Source organism: Schistocerca piceifrons, chromosome 1, assembly GCF_021461385.2.
Source record: "Schistocerca piceifrons isolate TAMUIC-IGC-003096 chromosome 1, iqSchPice1.1, whole genome shotgun sequence".
Taxonomy (NCBI): Eukaryota; Metazoa; Arthropoda; class Insecta; order Orthoptera; family Acrididae; genus Schistocerca; species Schistocerca piceifrons.
The window spans coordinates 1,183,826,565-1,183,848,550 of NC_060138.1; the positions used below are offsets into that span (position 1 = coordinate 1,183,826,565).

Here is a 21,986-nt window from a genome sequence, read left to right on the forward strand (position 1 = left end):
TTCCGGACTGATGCGCCTAGAACTTCACGGCCACCGCGGCCGGCCCGTATTGTGGAAACGGAGCCATTTATGAGACGTGGAAAATGGCATAACTATTGACTTTCGCACCAAGGATGGACGCATTTGCGAAACTTGTGGGTCTGTACACCGTGTTCAAAGTACACTTTTCATGGAAAGATGATGCTATCCAAAACCGGTGATGAGCCGCAGGCCACCGGTGACAGGAGTGCACGACGGATGTAGAGATATGTATGGGCTAATAGATGTGCAACTGCTGAGCAGCTGATCTCCCAGATGAACCAAGGGGCTATCAACAGTGTCTCCTCACCAACCATTGGGTGAATGTTGCTGCGTATGGGCCTCCGCAGCTGGTGCCTGGTTTATGCACCAATGTTGACTGCTGTTGAGCGACGACGAAGGCGGGAATTTGCACGCCAGCACTGCAACTGGTCTACTGAATGTCGAGAGATGTCCTTTCCATATGAATCAAGTTTTATGCTCCATCGGACTGAAAACAAACAACCTTCACCGAGCGAGGTTAGCACACCGAGCGAGGTTAGCACACTGGACTCACATTCGGGAGGACGACAGTTCAATCCCGCGTCCGGCCATCCCGATTTAGGTTTTCCGTGATTTCCCTAAATCACTCCGGGCAAATGCCGGGCTGGTTCCTTCGAAAGGGCACGGCCGACTTCCTTCCCCGTCCTTCCCTAATCCGATGAGACAGATGACTCGCTGTTTGATCTCTTCCCCCAAACAACCCAACCCCAAACAACCTTCAACAACCGCCGAGAGGTCCACGCCGGAAGATAGAGCGTTATGGTCTAGGGAATGCCTTGGTGGCAATCCCAGGATGATCTCGTCGTTCTGGAAGGCACGGTGGATCAACACAAGTGAGTATCTACTCTTCAGGACAACTTTCAACTGTACACGCAGTCTGTTTGTCCTCGGCACGACGGCATTACTAGAAGGATAATTCAACGTGCCACTCAGCTCGCAGTGTACGTGCGTGGTTCAAAGAGCACCAGAATGAATTTACGATATTCCCCTGGCCTACAAACTCCCCGGATTTAAAAGCAGCTGAGAAACTGAGGGACCACCTCGATCAGTCTCTTTGCACCATGGATACAAGCAGAGAAATCTAGCAGCAGCTGCCTATGACACCGGAGTCGACATGGCTCTACATACCTGTAGGTTTATGGCTGTCCGGACCTCACTGCAGCCGTGCCCCGACTGAACTTCTGCCAGGTCCGAACTGCATTGATAGCGCCTTCCAACTCCCTGGAAGATCCAAATGAACCCCGAACACAGGACAACCGGGAAGCAATAGCAGTCGACAAAGATAATACGCCACGGATCATATCGATAAGAGCAGGTGCTGCCCCTCACGGGCAGGCAAGGTGGTCACTCAGCGACACCAGTAATTGAAATTAACATAACGATGTGGTAGTACAGTAAAGACAGGATGTCAAATGAGGTATGGCACGAACACGAGCCATGCACAGCTCACAAACGGCAACGGGAAATATCAGGCGAGGACGAAGATACCAGCTGCACTATGTCTTCAAAATTGGCGTATAAAACAACAGTGTGATAGATAATATTGTCAATCACGCAAATTTGTATATACTGAAAACAGTCCATCATGTTCCCTTGCGACAGAGATACGATAGAGACATCTCAAACTGAAATGCTTGTTTTACTTGCATGTTTACATGTGACTGGAGTAAAGGAAGGACATCACATTAACGTACACAAGCCATGAAACTCGGACGGAACTTCAAAGCTGGTTCTAAGAGCACGTATACGTTACTGCGATTTTTGTATTTCCTCCGATTTAAGCGATTTGATGACAGGGGCACAGGTCCTCAAGGAAGAAAAATAGACAAACTAGCTTCCATTCATCCATTCTTGCAGGCGTTTGGTCTTACTTGCAGAAATTCATACAACCTTGGGACCTATGGTGAGAAACGTCGTGCTATATTCCCAATATGCCTGCAAAATATAGAATCAAACTACGTTTTTCACATTAACTTGGCAGTATGCTTTGGAAAACAAGAGTATGGCCCATATCAGATTTGAAACACGCCAAGCGACATAGTGACGCACCTGATTCCTAATACTGAAGATAGTAATGTGAACATCACATTCGGTAACTTTTACACCAATTACCCTTTGGCGACGTCTATCTTAAAGAAGCATCTCACTTGTATCGGCACACTGAAACAGGTCAAAAGAGAAATACATGTTGAATCTCAGGCAAGCAAAAATCGAAAAGTTAAGTTTTTAAGTTTTGAATTTCAAAAAGACCTCAGCCTCAAGTCATATATATATATATATATATATATATATATATATATATATATATATATATATATATATATATATATATAACAAATCAGAAACAAATCTGCGATATTGCTAGACATGATGCATGAACTACCAAAACATGACTATATAATAAACAAGCCTGAAATAATAATCGACTACAACATCACAAAAGTAGGTGAAGGTACCGTGAATCAACTGTATGTGTAAAATCTGCAAGAAACGTTCGACAGTTGGTTCCAAACACAACAACCGTACCGACTAAGTCCTTTGTTCTTCTGTGAATTGTGTTCATAGGGTCTAAAATGTAGGGTGCCATGTACTGAACTGAAAAATGTAGTAACTAAACCTGTAGGTACCTTCCAGAACATCACTGTCATTCTGTATATCACACAGCGGTAAAAGATGGTTATTCTTGCTTCTCACATGTGGCCACGTTAATATTGGACAGTATATGATCCTATGTCCCACATAGTAACTGTTCGTCCTCTCTGAGCTTTCAAAAGGTAGCGATAAGCTGTATGTTCCGCACTTCGTGAATGCTGCGTAGCGAACTACACTCGAAAAGTTCCAGTAACGTATGCCACACCAAATACCGACCAAGTAATGCAGTTGTAGGAATGATCTTTGATGCACAAAAAAATTTTGAAAGTAAGGTTGTATGGTGACGAAATTTTACTTAATTACCCGTCAGGTGTGGGAATACCTGAGTATCAGCCTGGCAGTGTTCAGTCACGGTGTTCTTGGCGAAATAGTTCCATATCTCTCAGTGTATTTAACTTCTTAAAATATCTGTATCAGAAATTTCATTTCACGTAGTATAAATTCAGTGTATAATTACGTATTTGATTCAGTGTATCCCTCTAAAGAAGTATATTCCTCTCATTTGCTACATGTATCTGACTGCTTCTCTTTTCTGCGATAGGTTACATCCGGAGCACGCGCCTTGTTAAGATCAAAATTCTGTTGCGTTCGAAACTGAGAAAATGTATTGATTTGTTTACTCAACAGGCATATTTTGTTACTATTAAGTATACTCTCGTTACGACTTAACCACAAACAGCAAAGTGAAAGGGTCAGGTACAAATGAGAACTATCGGCAGGCATATGGTAACATTTAGAGAGGCAAGGAGGAAGGAGCATCAACGCTCAACAACGATAAAAACGAGGTGTCTGCGCTAACAAAGATTTTTCCACGCATTTGCAATCAAAACTTATGTTTAACGGAGGAAGAAGTGGAAGTACTGAATTAATTTTTTAAATAACTTGTTGAGTGAAATATTAACAGTGTAAATAACCATATAAATGGATAAACTGGATTATTGCTAATTACATTAAGAGCTAGCATTATTGTTAATGACATGATTTACTCATGAGCGAATAAGTGGCGTATAGGAGAAAGGTGACACTACTCTCTTCGTGACGTTGTGGAACGGGTGATTAACCCTGAAGCAGGCGCCACGTATACATTATGGATACACAGGCTACTTTATGCCTCAAAACATAATTTACGTGATACGATCTCAAACACTGGAGAAATGGTGTTTGTTTTCTGAATACTGTCAATGAAGATTTTAATTCTACATATTTTTTTATGAATGTGACTGATAATTTTAACTTTCTTAGGGTAAAATTTAAATACGTCATGAAGAGTTGGCACAAAGTGTTTCACTTGAGGTTTCCTTACTACATTTTTCAGTTCAGTACATGGTACCCCACATTTTAGACCTTGTGAACATAATCCACATTACAACCAAGGACTTAGTAGGCACAGCTGTTGCGTTTGCAAGCAAGTGTCAAATATTTCTACAAACAAAGTTTTACACATATAGATCATCTAAGGTGTCAGCATCCAATTTTGTGATGTTGTAGTCGATTATTATTTCAGGCTTGTTTATTATACATTCAAGTTCTGGTAGTTTATGAATCATGGCTACCAATATCGCAGATTTGTTTCTGCTTTGTTATATATATGATTTGAGGCTGAGGTCGTTATGAAATTCAAAACTTAAAAACGTAACTTTTCGATTTTTGCTTGCCTGAGATTCAACATGTATTTCTCTTTGACCTCTTTCAGTGTGCCGATACAAGTGAGTTGCTTCTTTAAGAGAGACGTCGCCAAAGGGTAATTGGTGTAAAAATTACCGAATGTGATGCTCATATCACTACCTTCAATGTTAGGAGTCTGGTGCATCAATATGTCACTTGGCGTGTTTCAAGTGTGATATGGGCCATACTCTTGTTTTCCACAGCATACTGCCAAGTTACTTGTGAAAAACGTAGTCTGATTCCATATTTTGCTGGCGTATTGGGAATATAGTGCAGGACACTGCAGCACTCCCCGAAAAGCATGACATTTCTCACCACAGGCCCCAAGGTTGTATGAATTTCTGCAAGTGAGACCAAACGCCTGCAAGAAAGAACGAATAGAAGTTCGCCAATTTGGGGATTTTGCGTCTGTTTAAATTTGGGATGTTTGTTTTGTTGTTTCTGCAATAGTGTTCTGACCCGTTTTGTGTACCAAGGACGATCAGCTCCGTCGTTTGTTAGTTTATTTGGTATAAATCTCTCAATTGCTGCCGATACTATTTCTTTGAATTCAAGCCACATCTGGTCTATACTTACATTATTAATTAGGAAGGTGTGGAGATTGCGCTCAGGAAGGCATCAAGCGAATTCTTATCTGCTTTTTTGAATAGGTATATTTCTCTTTTATTTTTTGAGGATTTGGGGGTTACAATATTAAATGTCGCTACGGCAACCCTGTGCTCACAAATCTCTGTATCCGTTTTGATGAGCGTTATTAAATCTGGATTATACACTCCTGTAAATTGAAATAAGAACACCGTGAATTCATTGTCCCAGGAAGGGGAAACTTTATTGACACATTCCTGGGGTCAGATACATCACATGATCACACTGACAGAACCACAGGCACATAGACACAGGCAACAATGTCGGCACTAGTACAGTGTATATCCACCTTTCGCAGCAATGCAGGCTGCTATTCTCCCATGGAGACGATCGTAGAGATGCTGGATGTAGTCCTGTGGAACGGCTTGCCATGCCATTTCCACCTGGCGCCTCAGTTGGACCAGCGTTCGTGCTGGACGTGCAGACCGCGTGAGACGACGCTTCATCCAGTCCCAAACATGCTCAATGGGGGACAGATCCGGAGATCTTGCTGGCCAGGGTAGTTGACTTACACCTTCTAGAGCACGTTGGGTGGCACGGGATACATGCGGACGTGCATTGTCCTGTTGGAACAGCAAGTTCCCTTGCCGGGCTAGGAATGGTAGAACGATGGGTTCGATGACGGTTTGGATGTACCGTGCACTATTCAGTGTCCCCTCGACGATCACCAGTGGTGTACGGCCAGTGTAGGAGATCGCTCCCCACACCATGATGCGGGGTGTTGGCCCTACGTGCCTCGGTCGCATGCAGTCCTGATTGTGGCGCTCACCTGCACGGCGCCAAACACGCATACGACCATCATTGGCACCAAGGCAGAAGCGACTCTCATCGCTGAAGACGACACGTCTCCATTCGTCCCTCCATTCACGCCTGTCGCGACACCACTGGAGGCGGACTGCACGATGTTGGGGCGTGAGCGGAAGACGGCCTAACGGTGTGCGGGACCGTAGCCCAGCTTCATGGAGACGGTTGCGAATGGTCCTCGCCGATACCCCAGGAGCAATAGTGTCCCTAATTTGCTGGGAAGTGGCGGTGCGGTCCCCTACGGCACTGCGTAGGATCCTACGGTCTTGGCGTGCATCCGTGCGTCGCTGCAGTCTGGTCCCAGGTCGACGGGCAAGTGCACCTTCCGCCGACCACTGGCGACAACATCGATGTACTGTGGAGACCTCACGCCCCACGTGTTGAGCAATTCGGCGGTACGTCCACCCGGCCTCCCGCATGCCCACTATACGCCCTCGCTCAAAGTCCGTCAACTGCACATACGGTTCACGTCCACGCTGTCGCGGCATGCTACCAGTGTTAAAGACTGCGATGGAGCTCCGTATGCCACGGCAAACTGGCTGACACTGACGGCGGCGGTGCACAAATGCGGCGCAGCTAGCGCCATTCGACGGCCAACACCGCGGTTCCTGGTGTGTCCGCTGTGCCGTGCGTGTGATCATTGCTTGTACAGCCCTCTCGCAGTGTCCGGAGCAAATATGGTGGGTCTGACACACCGGTGTCAATGTGTTCTTTTTTCCATTTCCAGGAGTGTATGTTGCTAAGAGCTCCAGTGTGTTTCCACAACCGTTTACTATTCACGTGGGCTCATGAACTAACTGCTCGAAATAATTTTCACAGAATGCGTTTAGCACAATTTCGGATGTTTTATGCGTACCTCCGGAAATAAACATTTATTTTCGCCAACATATCGAGCGTAAATTAAATTCGTCACCAACTATTAACGTATGAGTCGGGTACGTGTCTGAAATCAAACTCAAGTTATCTTCGAACCTTTCAGCAACTGTATCATCTGAATTGGGAGGTCGGTAAAAGGATCCCATACTTATTTTATTCCGATTGCCAACAATGATCTCTGTCCATACTAACTCGCAGGAAGTATCTACTTCTACTTCGCGACAATTACTTGTAACAGCAACAAACACTCCAGCGCCGGCCGTGTTTAGCCTATCCTTTAAGAACACCGTTGGGTTCTTCGCAAAAATTTCGGCTGAGCTTATCTCCGGCTTTAGCCAGCTTTCAGTGCCTATAACGATTTGAGCATCAGTGCTTTCTATTAGCGCTTGGAGATCTGGTATTTTCCCAACACAGTTTCCACAATTTACAATGTTATACCAATGGTTCCTTTTTCTACGTTCTTCCTGTGCTCGGCCTGCACCCTTTGTGACTGAAGCCCTTCTCGCGTTTTCTCTAGACCCTCTAACCTAGAAAACCACCCAGTCCACGTCACACAGCCCCTGCTACCCGTGTAGCCGCCTCCTGCGTATAGTGGACACCTGACCTATTCAGCAGAACCGGAAACCCAACCACCCTTCGGCGGAAGTCGAGGAATCTGCAGCCTACACGGTTGCAGAACCGTCTGAGCCTCTGATTCAGACCCTCCACTCGGCTCTGTACCACAGGTCCGAAATCGGGTCCATCGACTATGCTGCAAATGGTCAGCCCTGATTTTATCCTGCAAGGAAGACTGGCAGCCTTTATCACTTCTGTTAGCCGCTCAAAACCAGAGAGAAACTCTTCTGATCCAAAGTGACACACGTCATTGGTGCCGACGTGAGCCACCACCTACCTGTACTCTTCATGGCATCTGGGAGGATCCGTTCCACGTCTGGAATCACCCCACCCGATATGCACACAGAGTGCACATTTGTTTTCTTTCCCTTTTTTGGCAGCCATGTCCCTAAGGGGCCGAATAACGCGCCTAACGTAGGAGCTCCCAACTATCAATAATCCCACCCTGTGTGATTGTGCAGATCTTGTAGGCTGAGAGGTTTGCTCTGAAACAGGACAGGTGACGGCATCTGTCTCAGCCACAGCGACAGCTACAGACAGCACCTGGAACCTGTTTATCAGACAAACACGGGAGGCCCCACGTGCGGCCGCCTGGGAAGTCTTTCGCCACCTGCTACACCCGGGGCGACCTTCCACGCGACCACGGGTGAGGGGTCACCCTCAGTGCCAGCAGTAACTGGGCTGGCCACCGGTGATGACCGATCGGTGGGCCGGCCGGAGTGGCCGTGCGGTTCTAGCCTCTACAGTCTGGAACAGCGCGACCGCTATGGTCGCAGGTTCGAATCCTGCCTCGGGCATGGATGGTGTGATGTCCTTAGGTTAGTTAGGTTTAAGTAGTTATAAGTCTAGGGGAATAATGACCTCAGTAGTTAAGTCCCATAGTGCTCAGAGCCATTTGAACCATTTGAACCGATCGGAGGACTCGGACATGCTGGACGTCCGTTCGATCCTCACAGCTGGCCCACAATAGTGGTGCCCATCCACTGCAGCCTCAAGCTGTGCAACCCAGGCCATCACAGCCTGAAGCTCAGCTCGCATTCGCATACAACAATCGCAGTCCCTGTCCATACTAATGACAGTGGAAAAGTAAACTATGCAAATAAAAGGACTATCGGCACGTGCAGCGCAACTCATTGTAGACCCTGACGAAAACGCAGGAACTGTGTCTAATAAATTACATTAACATGTAGAGATTAAATCCTAACTACCGAAGCAGTCAGGTGAAACTAAATAATTCGCCCCTGTTTAGGAATTTTAATATGCCACAATATGCCAAAAATAGCTGAAGCAACAGTACAGGAATAGCTAGAGTGCCAGTAATCTCTGACAAACAACAATGTTTCCACTAGCAGAAAACTACAGGTGGGCTACTCCATTCCGCAGCGCGCATGCTCGAGGGTTAATCCCTTGCTGCAGAGACATGGGTAAATAGGTGTCAGAAATATTGCTTAAATTGTTGTTTAGTTTAGCATCCTCTGACTGCGTCGTCGTAACTGCATGAAAGTTCTACGAGGAACTGCTCGTCTTTCTCTTTATTGCTTTTTCAGTCCCCTCTCGGATCAGGTGGGCTGCGGCAAGGTTTCTGCTGTACCGAGTTTAAACCTGACAAAGTGGAACCAAAAAAATATTAAATATGAGAAGTTTGCTGAGTTTTTTAATTACAGGGAGATGGTTGCTTTATGTGACGTAATGTTTGCAGCGATGATGTAGTTGTCTTACTTATGATGTTGACTAATTCGTTGGTCCTGATGCTATATTTCTGCAGGTGGTAGTCTGTATCCGATTTCGTAAGCAGTTCTGTATAAATAGTAGGATGGAACGAGAATCTCGGGAAGCAAGTGGGAGGAGCTGACGAAGATATGTGAGCTGGAGAAGGTGATTGTCAAGTAAACAATGATACGGTGGGGGATATTGCACAGAATACAACTCTTCTAATGATCAGACTTCGGCGCGGTAGGATTGGAAGTGGTGCGCAGGCTAGAGCTGGAGCGAGACTGAACAACGCTTTCTAGAAGAGAGAGTGTGAAATGAGAGTGATTATGCGAATATGTGATCATGTAACACAAGTAAAATGTAAGACAGTTGGTCACTGTGTTTTGCTGTAGAATACATGGTGGCTCAGTTGGATGGATATTTTGGAGATCAGTGGTTCTAAGATGGATTACGTCTTTGGGTACGGCTTTAACTCTAGTTTGGTGGGATAATTCTTTGCATTACATTTTCATGGGTACGTAGGGAAGCATCGGTTGCAGGAGACACAAGACTTTGGGAACCGAACAAAGATTTCCGTTGATAGTTGGGATTGCAGTGGTACCAAGTGTGAAGGATCTTGCCATCTTAGGTGAAATGATCCCTGCAGAAGCTGCAATTCAGGCAACAGTATCTGTAACAAGCGTATAGGATAACCAAAAATATTTAATAATGTTTAAGGAGTGAGGGAGATTTGGTTCGATTGGGACTAAGTGCATTTGGTGGAATATTAGGCAACTCTATTCACAAGATAAAGCTCGTCAGCAGAACTTTAATAATCTAGGAACTTAAACAATTAAAGCAGACTTTGTAAAAGCTAATTAGACTGGACTGTCTCTGAATGTTTAGCGACATTTGGGACAGGGATAGAATTAACTGATGGGAGAAAAGATGTTGAAAGGACACCACAAATTAAGATACAAGAAAGTAAAAATCCTATTATAGTAGCATTGTGTGAATGACAGATGGTACCAATCACTCTACACTCCCTTGACGTAAGCCATATACTTCCTTTCTGATGATACCTTCCCCATTACGAATGACATGATGAATTCTCTTCACAAGCAGCACTCAGTATACTCATGTATGTATTTGGATATGGACTGTGTGTTTTTTAGGCGATGAAGCAAATTGTATCGAAGGTCTTGTGGAAGTCAAGCTACATAATAGCCACCTGAGCTCCTTCATCTACCGGGTTGTGGGTCTTATGAATGAACTCAGCAAACTAGGTTTCACGCGAGTGGTGCTTGCAGGAAAGCCTCATAGTGCACAAAATTTTACATTGCAAGGCATTTGTAGCAAACAGTACTAACTCACCTCAATGGCGTTGTAGGAAATGTTGAGGTTGGTGAGCGCCTGAGGCAGCAGTGTGGGCAAGCTCACGAGACGGTTCCGTGAAACGTTGAGGCCCAACAGTCTACCAGGAAGCCGCTGTGGTAGTTCCTTCAGTTCATTGCCTGCGACGTCCAGCTGCAGGATATTGGGCACAGCCAGCAGGGTGGCTGCACACACGAAGAGTGCTGGTAGCGTTCAGGTCATACAGGAGATTCGCAACCATTCAGTAATACGTTCTGACTGTTATAGTATCTAAAGTCCATAACCCCAGCTCCGCGAACGCTGTTAGGTGAATATAAAGGCTTACCTTTTTTATGCTACTAGCTGGTATCCGGCATTGCCAGGTATGTATTTATTCCAATTCTATTAGCCCATCACCCCCTCTTCCCCCCTCTCTCTCTGTCAACCTCTGTCTCATCTCTCTCTCTCTCTCTGTACATCTTCTCTTCCTTTCTCTGATTATTTCCTCCTCCCAATCTCTCCGTCCACCTCCTCTTCCACCTTCTTTCAGTCCTTCCCCTCCTCGCCCCTCTCTTGGTCCACCTCCCTCTCTTTCGTTCCTCAGTCTATCACCCCACCTCCCTGTCCATGATCTGCTCTTCATTTCCCTCTCCTCCTCATTTTGTCCATCTCCCCCTCCATCACATCTCCGTCCATGTCCTCCTTCCCCGTCCCTTCTGTCTGTCCATGTCCTCACTTCGTTCTCTGTTTGTCCATCTCTTTCTCCTCTTTATCTCTTCACATTATCACCCTCACAGAATTTCTTTCCAGATTGTGATACATATACCACGTTTCAATCAGATCTATCCATGGATTGGGAAAGAGATTTTTACACACAGATTTGTCAGAAAATGCATATTTCACACATATTTATGAGCATATTTCACCTGTGTCCGTAATGAATGTTAGCTCGTAGTACCGATTACGTCATGTCTATTACGTCATGTCTATTACGTCATGTCTTCTCTCTCTATTACGTCATGTCTTCTGAACACTGTGTCGCACAATGATATAATTTTGCAGATACATTCACTGGTACATGAGAAAGCTGTCTGCAAAATAAATTAAAACTTTATACCTGATGCTGCATTTTTACTGCATAAATAGCGAAAACGTAATTAGCAATAAACTAATTCCCTTTCATTATTTTGTAGAGGTTTACAGCAAGAAACAGTTTGGTAAAGGTTTGGAATTACGTGAAATGTTTGTCACAAGGCACTAAGTGCTATTATTATCATACACACATCAAAAAAAGTTTTGCATCGACTTGGTTCCGAGAGATCCTGAACCTGTATAGAAAATTGGAATAGAGATCAACATAAACATCATTTCCGCTCTTTTTATTGTTCATGAAAATAACACATTGCAAGTTGTAGCACTATACAGCGAGACCTTCAGAGGTCGTGGTCCAGGTTGCTGTACACACCGGTACCTCTAATACCCAGTAGCACGTCCTCTTGCACTGATGCACGCCTGTATTCGTCGTGGCATACTATCCGCAAGTTCATCAAGGCACTGTTGGTCCAGATTGTCCCACTCCTCAACGGCGATTCGGCGTAGATCCCTTAGAGTGGTTGATGGGTGACATCGTCCATGAACAGACCTTTTCAATTCATCCCAGCAATAGGGTTCATGTCTGAAGAACATGCTGGCCACTCTAGTCGAGCGATGTCGTTATACAGTAGGAAGTCATTCATAGGTTATGCACGATGGGGCCGCGAATTGTCGTCCACGAAGACGAATGCCTTGGCAATATGCTGCCGATATGGTTGCACTATCGGTCGGAGGATGGCATTTACGTATCGTACAGCCGTTACGGTGCCTTCCATGACCACCAGGCGTACTGTCATCCATGAAGACAAATGCCTCGGCAATATGCTGCCGATATGGTTGCACTATCGGTAGGAGGATGGCATTCACGTATCGGCGCCTTCCATGACCACCAGCGACGTGCGTCGCCCAACATAATGCCATCCCAAAACAGCAGGGAACTTTCACCTTGCTTCTCTCGCTGGACATTGTGTCTAAGGCGTTCAGCCTGACAGGGTTGCCCCCAAGAACGTCTCCGACGATCGTCTGGCTGAAGGCATAAGCGACCGCGACACTCATCGGCGAAGAGAACGCGATGCCAATCCTGAGCGGTCCATTCGGCATGTTGTAGAGTCCATCTGTACGGCGCTGCGTGGTGTCGTGGTTGCAAAGGTGGACCTGACCGTGGACGTCGGGAGTGAAGGTGACCATCCTGCAGCCTATTGCGCACAGTTTGAGTCTTAACACGACGTCCTGTGACTGCACGGAAAGCATTATTCAACATGGTGGCGTTGTTGTCGGGGTTCCACCGAGCCATAATCTGTAGGCAGCGGTCATCCACTGCAGTAGTAGCCCTTGGGATCCCTGAGGGAGGCATGTCATCGACAGGACCTGTATCTCTTCATATGTTCCATGTGCGAATAATATCGCTTTGGTTCACTCCGAGACGCCTGGACACTTCCCTTGTTGAGAGCCCTTCCTGGCACAAAGTAACAGTGCGGACGTGATCGAACCACGGTGCTGACCGTCTAGACGTGGTTGAGCTACAGACAACACGAGCCCTGTACCTCCATCCTGATGGAGTGACTGGATCTGATCGGCTGTCGGACCCCATCCGTCTAATAGGCGCTGCTCATGCATGGTTGTTTACGTCTTTGGGCATGTGTAGTGTCATCTCTGAACAGTCAAAGGGACGGTGTCTGTGATACAACATCCACAGTTAGATTAGATTAGCTTAGAATTACTTTCATTCCAATGGATCCGTAGTGAGGAGGTCCTCAAGGCTGTAGAACATGTCAGAAAAACAACAATACATGACAAATATTTACAACTCAAACAAATAAGCTAATGTACCATTTCACAGGTCCCAAGTGGCATGGTCGTCATTTTCAATGAATGCTATATGAAAGAATCATTTTACAAATACTAATGCTCTAACATGTAAAATGAAAAAAGTAAATGTCTATCTTCGGGAGTTCTCGGAACTGGGGGGATGCAAAACTTTATTTGATGTATAGCTTTGTAGCTGCACATCATACTAACTAATGGGAATGGGAGAATTTGATGCTTTTAATTTCATTTATTGGTTGTTGACAGTTTTGATCAGTAGTTTTCAGTGTATGTGTATGTCTTGGCTATTATCTGGTTCTGTTTGTAATTCTGTTTCCTTGGCTGTTTCTTGAGCTGATAGTGGGTCTAATTTGGCTGCATCATTGTATATTTTCGTTCGGGTCTTAGCTATGTTACCTGAGGATTCGTGATAGTGGTATACCTCTCCTCCCTGACAGTTACAGGATTGTGTGTTTTTAGCTATGATTCGAAATTTGATTGAAAGTTTTTTTGTGAGGTGTTTATTTCTACAGCACCAATTTTAAGGAAAAACATCTAACTTTTTTCGTATGTATTCTTTTTCTATCACCATAAAATGTAGTCCCTTTCTCGTTGTTGGTAATTAAGGCTTCGTTTCCATTTAACTTTTTGTTCATAACATTGAGTGTTTTCCTGTAAACGTGGTGGGCATCGTGTACTTGTATTTTTAGGTCAATAGTTGTGGCTTTAGTTGACTTGTGAGGTTGAACTGTCTTTTTTTAGTATCTGATTTTCCGATTTCTGCAGAATTTCTTTGTTGCAACAATAAAATCTACTTCAATTTTAGGGGACAATTTAAGGTCGTATATTGTATTTCTCCTCTTTGCTTAGCAGATTGGTTTCACAGTCTCATTGATAATTCGGTTAAAAAATTTATGTGTGCAAGCATGTATGGCAGTATTGCTTATCCTTTGCCTCTGTTGCTGTGCATTTTCTGATTTGTAAATTTTTCGACACCTTTTTGAGTGATCTTCAAATATTGAACAATCACAATGTTAGTGATATTGACTAAAAATGTTAGCAACTGTAGTTGTTGAAGTAATCAATACTTCTCAGTGTTTTCAGCTCTATGGCCTGTTGTAGAGTTGTTGCTGATGATTTTGATCTTCAGGTGTTTGGGAGTGTAGCCCAGTTGTTTGCATTCCTTGTTGAACTGTAAATTATTATAGTTCGAAGAGCTTCACTTCCATATTCTTCTAACTGTATAGTACCCTCCATGCCTCAACTGGAATGTTGAAACAGTAACAATAGAATTTACGCAAGTTGCGAGGCGTTGCTTGAGGTCAGTAACGGTTTTATAAATTTATTAAATAATTTTTACTGCTTCACTTACTTCTTACTTTATTTTCTAGCACAAAACGTTATACCAACATGATGCCGTCAGTACGTGCATTACAGTTACTTTTAAATTAGGATGAAGTGTGATGAGGGTTGGTAGATGGATGTGACAGCAAAAGGTAGGAACAGAAATTTAGCCATATGCAGAACGATTATTATTACCGTATTCCTTAAATGAGATAAAACATAAACACCCAGACAGATACACGCATCCTAGGATGTACAAAATAGTGTTTAGTACGTAAAAAACCCACTATGTAGCCGAAACTGGGAGTGACTTCCAGATAAAATACTGCAAACACATACTTGTAAATGCACTCCAGATAGACCTTTAGGCGTCCAAATTAACGCCACTAGCCTCTCATTCCAGCATACCAAGAATGATGTTTATGTATTACATAAAACGAACAAATGGTTCAAATGGCTCTGAGCACTATGGGACTTAACTACTGTGGTCATCAGTCCCCTAGAACTTAGAACTACTTAAACCTAACTAACCTAAGGACATTACACGCATCCATGCCCGAGGCAGGATTCGAACCTGCGACCGTAGTAGTCGCGCGGTTCCGGACTGCGCGCCTAGAACCGCTAGACCACCGCGGCCGGCATAAAACGAACAAGGGACGCCAAATGGACTAGTACGAAGAGTGGAAATTTCATGGCACAGTGCATGGTATTTAGCAGTCTTCCATGCTTTATTTTTGAGTCATGAGACTGCTGACTGGTTTGATGCACCCCGCCACGAATTCCTCTCCTGCGGCTACCTTTTCTTCTGAGTACACAAACTGCAACCAACATCCTAGATTATACTGGGTGTATTCCAATCTCTGCCTTCCTCTACAGTTTTTACCCTCTACAGCTCCCTCTAGTAACATGGAACTTATTCTCTGATGTCTTGAAAGATGTCCTATCATCCTGCCCCTTTTTCTTGTCAGTGTTTTCCATATATTTATTTCCACGTTGATTCTACGACGAACCATCTCATTCCTTAACTTATTAGAACATCAATTGACATCATTTGTCTATCACACCACATTTAAAATCTTTCGATTATCTTCTGTACCGGTTTTCGCACAGTCAATGTTTCACTGCCTTACATTTCTGTGCTCCAAACGTACAGTCTCAGAAATTACTTGTTAGAAAATGAGGGCAATGTTTAATACCAGCAGACATCTCCCGGCCAGGAATGTCATTTTTGGGAACAAGTCTGCTTTTTATGTCCTCCTTGCTCCGTCATTATGGCTTATTTTGGTGCCTAGGTAGTGGAATGCCGTAACTTCGTCTCCCTCGTGATCCACAATTCTGATGATAAGTTTCTCGCGGCTCACCTTTCCACTTCTCATTACTTTCGTCTTTCTTCGATTTACGCTCATTACGATATTCATTAGATTTAAAAGTTCTTGTAATTCTTCTTCACTTTCACTGAGGATAACAATGTCATCAGCTACTATTATCATTGATTTTGTTCTGAATGTTAATACCACTTTTGGTCCTTTTTTTTATTTCCGTCATTGTTTCTTAAATGGCTCTGAGCACTATGCGACTTAACTTCTGATGTCATCAGTCGCCTAGAACTAAGAACTAATTAAACCTAACTAACCTAAGGACATCACACACATCCATGCCCGAGGCAGGATTCGAACCTGCGACCATAGCGGTCATTCGGCTCCAGACTGTAGCGCCTAGAACCGTACGGCCACTCCGGCCACCCCATATTGTTTCTTATATGTGTACGTTAAAGAGTAGGGGCGAAACATTACATTCCCGTCGTACATCCTTTTTAAACCAAACTCTTCGTCCTTGTCTTAAAATCTCAATATTCTCTCATGGTTCTTCTACATATTGTACATTACCCATCATTCAACTACTGTTTACCCTATATTTCGAACGTCTTGCATCACTTTATACTGTCGAACCCTTTAACCAACCGACAAATCCAATAAAGGTGTCTTGATTTTTCTTGAGTCTTGCTTCCATCATTAGTCGCAACGTTAGAAGTGACTGTCTGCTGTCTTTACTCTTCCTAAAGCCAAACTAATCTTCATCTAACAGATCCTCAGTTTTCTCTTCCATTCTTTTGTGTATTATACTTGTCATCAACTTGGATGCATGAGCTGTTAAGCTGATTGTACCATAATTCTTGCACTTGTGGGTTCTCTATCTTCGGTAGAGTTGGAGATATTTTTACGAAAATCGGATGATATGTAGACAGTCTCATACATTTTACACACCAACGTGAATAGAAGTTTTGTTGACACAGCTTCCAATTATTTTAGAAATTATGATGGAATGGTTTCGATTCCTTCTACCTCATCTGAATCTGAGTCTTACAAATCTCTTTTACACTCTGACTCCAACTCTTTATCTTCCCTATTGACTCCTGTTTCTTCTTCTACAACGCCATCAGACAAGTCCTCTCCATCGAAGAGGCCTTCAACGGACTTTTTCCACCTATCCGCTTTCGCCTTTATATGCAACAGGGGAATTCACACTGCACTCTTAACATTATCGACCTTGCTTTTAATTTCAACGATGGTTGATTTGATTCTTCCACATGGGGAGTCAGTCCTGATAATCGTTTGCTTTCCAATTTCCTCACATTTTGCATGCAGTCGTTTACAGACCCAGGATTTTAATGTGTACACCTGTTTCCTCATGTATTTCTCCATCAACACTCGGGTCTTATTGTTTACATACATGACCCCGAATGTCATAAAGACTCCAAACTAATTAGCGTCAGCTTGTCAGATTCCAGAGACGGTTTGCAGCGGTTTGCATGTAGAACAGAGGAGTTGAAAAATGTGGTACGCTGGGGAGTCGAAAGCATGTCCTTTATCCTTAGGGAACATAACTCTCATGCTAGATGACCATGCGTGAGAAAGTTTCTTCTCAGTGATGATACGCTTCAAAAGTAATGCAGGGAATATTTAAGCAGGCGTCTTCAGCTTCTTAGGCACTTCCGCAGGTACGTCATCTGGGTCAGTTGCTTTATTTTTGAGTAGACAGGGTTATGTATTGGAAACGGCTGAGTGATCGTGAAAATCTAAACCACTAGAGAGAAGTGTTATTGACAAAATGACGACCAGAAGTTTGAGACTTGATATGTGCAAGGTGATCGTGACTTCTGAAACAGGGACTCTGAAATGTATAAGGGGTCCTAGGCCTAACTATAAGTTTTGCTACAGCACAGGTCGACAGGACAAACAATCGATAGTGTGTGTCGAGTTGCGAGAGCGAGAGCGAGTGTTGAGTCAGTAGAGTGTGGTACGCGCTGCGGGCCGAGCCGGGTGGAGGTCTGTTGTTGGAATGCAAGACCGTACCGACAAAGGGAGTGGCCATCGCCGTGGTTTAACCCCTTTGTGTTAGAAATATACGGGAAAGTGAAAAGGTATAATTACTAGTGTGATTCAGTGATTTTTTTTGTGCCGATCTACATCTACATTGTACATTGATACTCCGCAAGCCACCCAACGGTGTGTGGCGGAGGGCACTTTACGTAATTTGTAATTACGCGTCTACCGCGCCGGCATCATTTGGATTACAGTGTTGGATTGCAGTGTTGGATTATAGTGTTGGATTACAATGATTGAAATTGCGTGTGACGATAATGAATAACGAAAGGGCCTGTGCTGAGATTAGCCGTTATTAATTCTATACGACGAAGGCAGTGGCTGTCTCCTTACTTTGTGTTTTTGTGAGAATATAGGTCGTTGATTAATGAAGCTGTGTTGTTGTTCTTCCTGCCACCAGACATTTCATTATTACAGCATTCGAGAAGGACAAAATGGAATGTAACAACTCCGTAGCAGTCCAATCCGATTGCCAGCCCCATTAGGTACATGGTCACATTAGTTATTATCTATTTGGGCTGCTATCAGATCCCGATCGAGCGGGATAAGTCAGTAAGATCAAACCGGAGTGTTACACCCTTGGCTCACCGTGAAAAGACAAGTGCAATTTTCAGACGAATCATAAAAAACAATAGGTAATATTATCTTATTTAACGTGATAAAAAATTTTTTTCCAATGTTGGATCGAGACAGAGCATAAACTTTCAAATCGCGACAAGAAACAATGCATTTTGAACAATACGAAGTAATAGCACCTTACGATTGTGACTAAACTTTTTCTTGCCATTTTAGATGAGAATAATAGTGTCGATAAACTGTGTTGTAATGTGCAAACGCGTAAATCCGCACGAAAAACTGTGAAAAGTGAACATTAAAGAAAGACACGTGTGAACATTACTATAGCAAAAAGAACTAAGAATTCGTCACGAAAGCTTTACAGAAGTGTTTAATAGTAATATTGTGACTGAAATTGTTTTTTGAATAGTGAAAATCGGACAGCTTCTTGTGGACCCATAAACTGTTATGTGGACGACAATTCGTGTAGCGACGCAATTGTTGAGTGACGTCACACAGACACGTGTAGCAGTTGCGCCAAAGAGCTTCAATCTGCGAGGTGATTTCACACGTCATCCCAACTACCTGTGCAAAGAGTAGTTCAAGCACAGGCGCACTACACCAAGCGCCGTCCTGACATCTAGCAGCCGAACTACAAACTACGCCCGCCTGCAGCGCCACGGAGCGGCCGGCGGAGAACTACGACGTCCAACCACAGCGAGGAGCGCGACTTCACGCGGTTCCGGCGGCAGTACAGCGCCACGCCCACTTCAAACGTCAAAACATCGCGACTAGTGGTAACGTCGGTTGGTGAGTGGAGACGACTGGTTGACATAACATTAAATTGCAATGTGCAGTTTTCGCGGTAAATAAACGTATGTAAACTGAATTGTGTGTTAGGAAAAGTGCCCAATTGCAGTAATTTCCGAAAAGTTTGCGAAAAATACTCTGAATTGAGCATACTTACTTATGCATACTGCACTGTCTAAATGATAATTATACAGATGTGCTTATTGTCTTTGGGAGATTTTATATGTATAGATTTTATGAATGGTATGATTTATCTTATTTAAAACATTTTAGATAAGCTGTGTATGTGAAAATTGATATTTGAAGTGATTAGGTTTTGAGAGTTGTTATGTTCGATGCTCCTGCATATTGTATCAATTTAGGGATTAATTGAAAAATACGTCAGGTACTGTTTGATTAGTTTCATGGTAATTAGGAGTGTTTTTGGGTTACTAGAGGTTATTCTATATTACCTACCTGTGCATTAAAAATAAACAAACATGTCTACTGAAGATAAGCAGGTTTATGAGGCAGTAATTGAAAGGAAAGGGATAGGACAGGAAGACAGAGATGATTCGGGAATCAGTGATTATGGACTGTCATTAGATAGCCCATTAGCACATTAGCTAGTTATCCCAAGACACCGGAACAAACGATGAGAAATAAGTCAGTTTCAGAGGATGCAGATAAGTGGTCGATGGGGGTAGACTTAATAAAAGAAGCTTTACGAGAAAGGGAAGAGATATTCCGCAAATTCAGAGAATCATTAAAGAAAGATTTACAAGAATTTAGAGAACCACTAAAGGAAAATTTACGAAAATCAGTAAAGGAATATGTTTAAGAGACTAGAAAATCATTAAAGGAATATTTTCGAGAAACAAGAGAAAGGAGGGAAATATTCTACAAATCACTAAAGGAAGATGTACAAGAAACTATAGTACAAGAGATCAAAACGTCGTACACGAAGATGGAATGTAATCTGAAGAAGGAAATGCAGGAGTTACCAGAACGACTGAAGATGAACGTCGATGAGAGAGAGAGTAAGCTACAGGAGAATATAGACCAAGTCCAGGGAGACGTGGAAAAGATAGAAGGGAAGCTAACAAAAAAGATAGAAGACGATATCGAAGAAACTAAAGCCGAATTGGGAGAAAGGATCACCGAAGTGGAAACAAATTGCTATCATGGAATCGCCAAGGTGATGCAGGTGCAGAAACAATGCAACGATGCCGTTAAGGGGATAGGAGATAGGCAAAACCAATTGGCTGTCAATCTGAGAAATGCTATATAGCCATGCGACGAGAAGAGGATAATCAGAGGGTTGCAATGGAAGGCGAGGCCTTCACTTGGGGAATCAAGAAGAAGGAAGGGACTAAGGTTCATGCAAAATCAAAGAAAATAAACTCTGAAATACATAAATTTAACCACGTTTATATGGGACCATACAGGATTATAAAAATTGGTCATCCTAACACTGTGGAGTTGGAGTATGCACGGACAAAGAGAGTGCATGGTAAGGAACATGTGGAAAACATAAAAAGGTACTACTCACACGAGAACAGGGATAACCCAGATGAGGAAGAGGTACGAATTGAAGAAAGTCAGGTGTAGGGAGCTAGCAACTCTTTTGCTGGTATACCAAGTGGCGACTGGTACACTCCCAGCTGGGTGAGACTTTATTTCTAATTTCAAGTGTCACTCCTCTACCATCTTTCTCTATCCTTAGGTTAAGAAAATTAGTGTAGTAGTTAGGATTGGTAGTGGTCATCCAAGTAATTCAGTCAGGGACCATATAGTAAATTTGTAGTAGTTGCTGTTGATGTAGAGTGTGAGATGTCAGAGAATCAATAACTTAAAAAAAGCTCAGTTTACTGTGAGTAAATAACTAAAATTAATAATGCCAGAAGGAATAAAATGAGAACCATATTAGAAAGCGAATTCTTACATAATGTCGTGGTAAGCTAATTGGTTAAACAAGAATTTGGGTAATCTTATAGAGTTGTTTTATGAGGCATGAAAAGGTCAAACTGTTGTAAGAAAATTGAAGTAATGTATCAGCTTGTAAGTAGATGAACATATAAAGAAACAAATACACAAGGAGATAGTTGTTCGGATAAATGATGTGAAATATGATGAATGGGGAGGCTAAGGAGCCTGAAGTAGTATTTTTATGTGGTTATTGCAGCGAATATGGAGAGTTGATGTAGGTTGAAGATATATATGCAGTTGAAGTTGCTGTTAAGTTGAGGGAGTTATGTGTAATGATGTATATTGAGTATGAGAGGTTTGAAGTGTTGAAGTATAGGGAGGATTGATATAGGTTGAAGATATATATGGATTTGCAGTGAAGTTGGTGTTAAGTTATGTGTAATGAAGAGTATGGAGTATGAGATGTTTGAAATATTGAAGTATGTCATTTAGCACATGAGCAACATCTGTTTGCAAGTTATTTGTAGGTATACATGTTTATCTGAAGTATGCTGATAAAACAAGGTGTAACTAATGAATAATTAGTAATTCATGTATCCAATTAGCTATCAGAGTTAATTATGGTTATACGTAGGTCAAGCTTTAGAAGCAGAATTCTGGCACTGAGTAATGAATGACAAATATCCATATAGTGGATTTAAATTAGTGTGAATATAACAGGAGATA

The 21,986-nt window shown here is 43.1% G+C and overlaps 1 protein-coding gene across 1 annotated transcript in view; it reads right to left on the minus strand.

The window, feature by feature from the left end:
* The window catches only part of LOC124781525 (toll-like receptor 2), a 145,207-nt gene that overhangs the window by 79,864 nt on the left and 43,357 nt on the right, over nt 1-21,986 (minus strand). Inside the window, exon 5 of the mRNA XM_047253867.1 lies at nt 10,384-10,568. Coding sequence (XP_047109823.1) covers nt 10,384-10,568 — 185 coding nt within the window. The remainder of the gene's footprint in view (nt 1-10,383; nt 10,569-21,986) is intronic.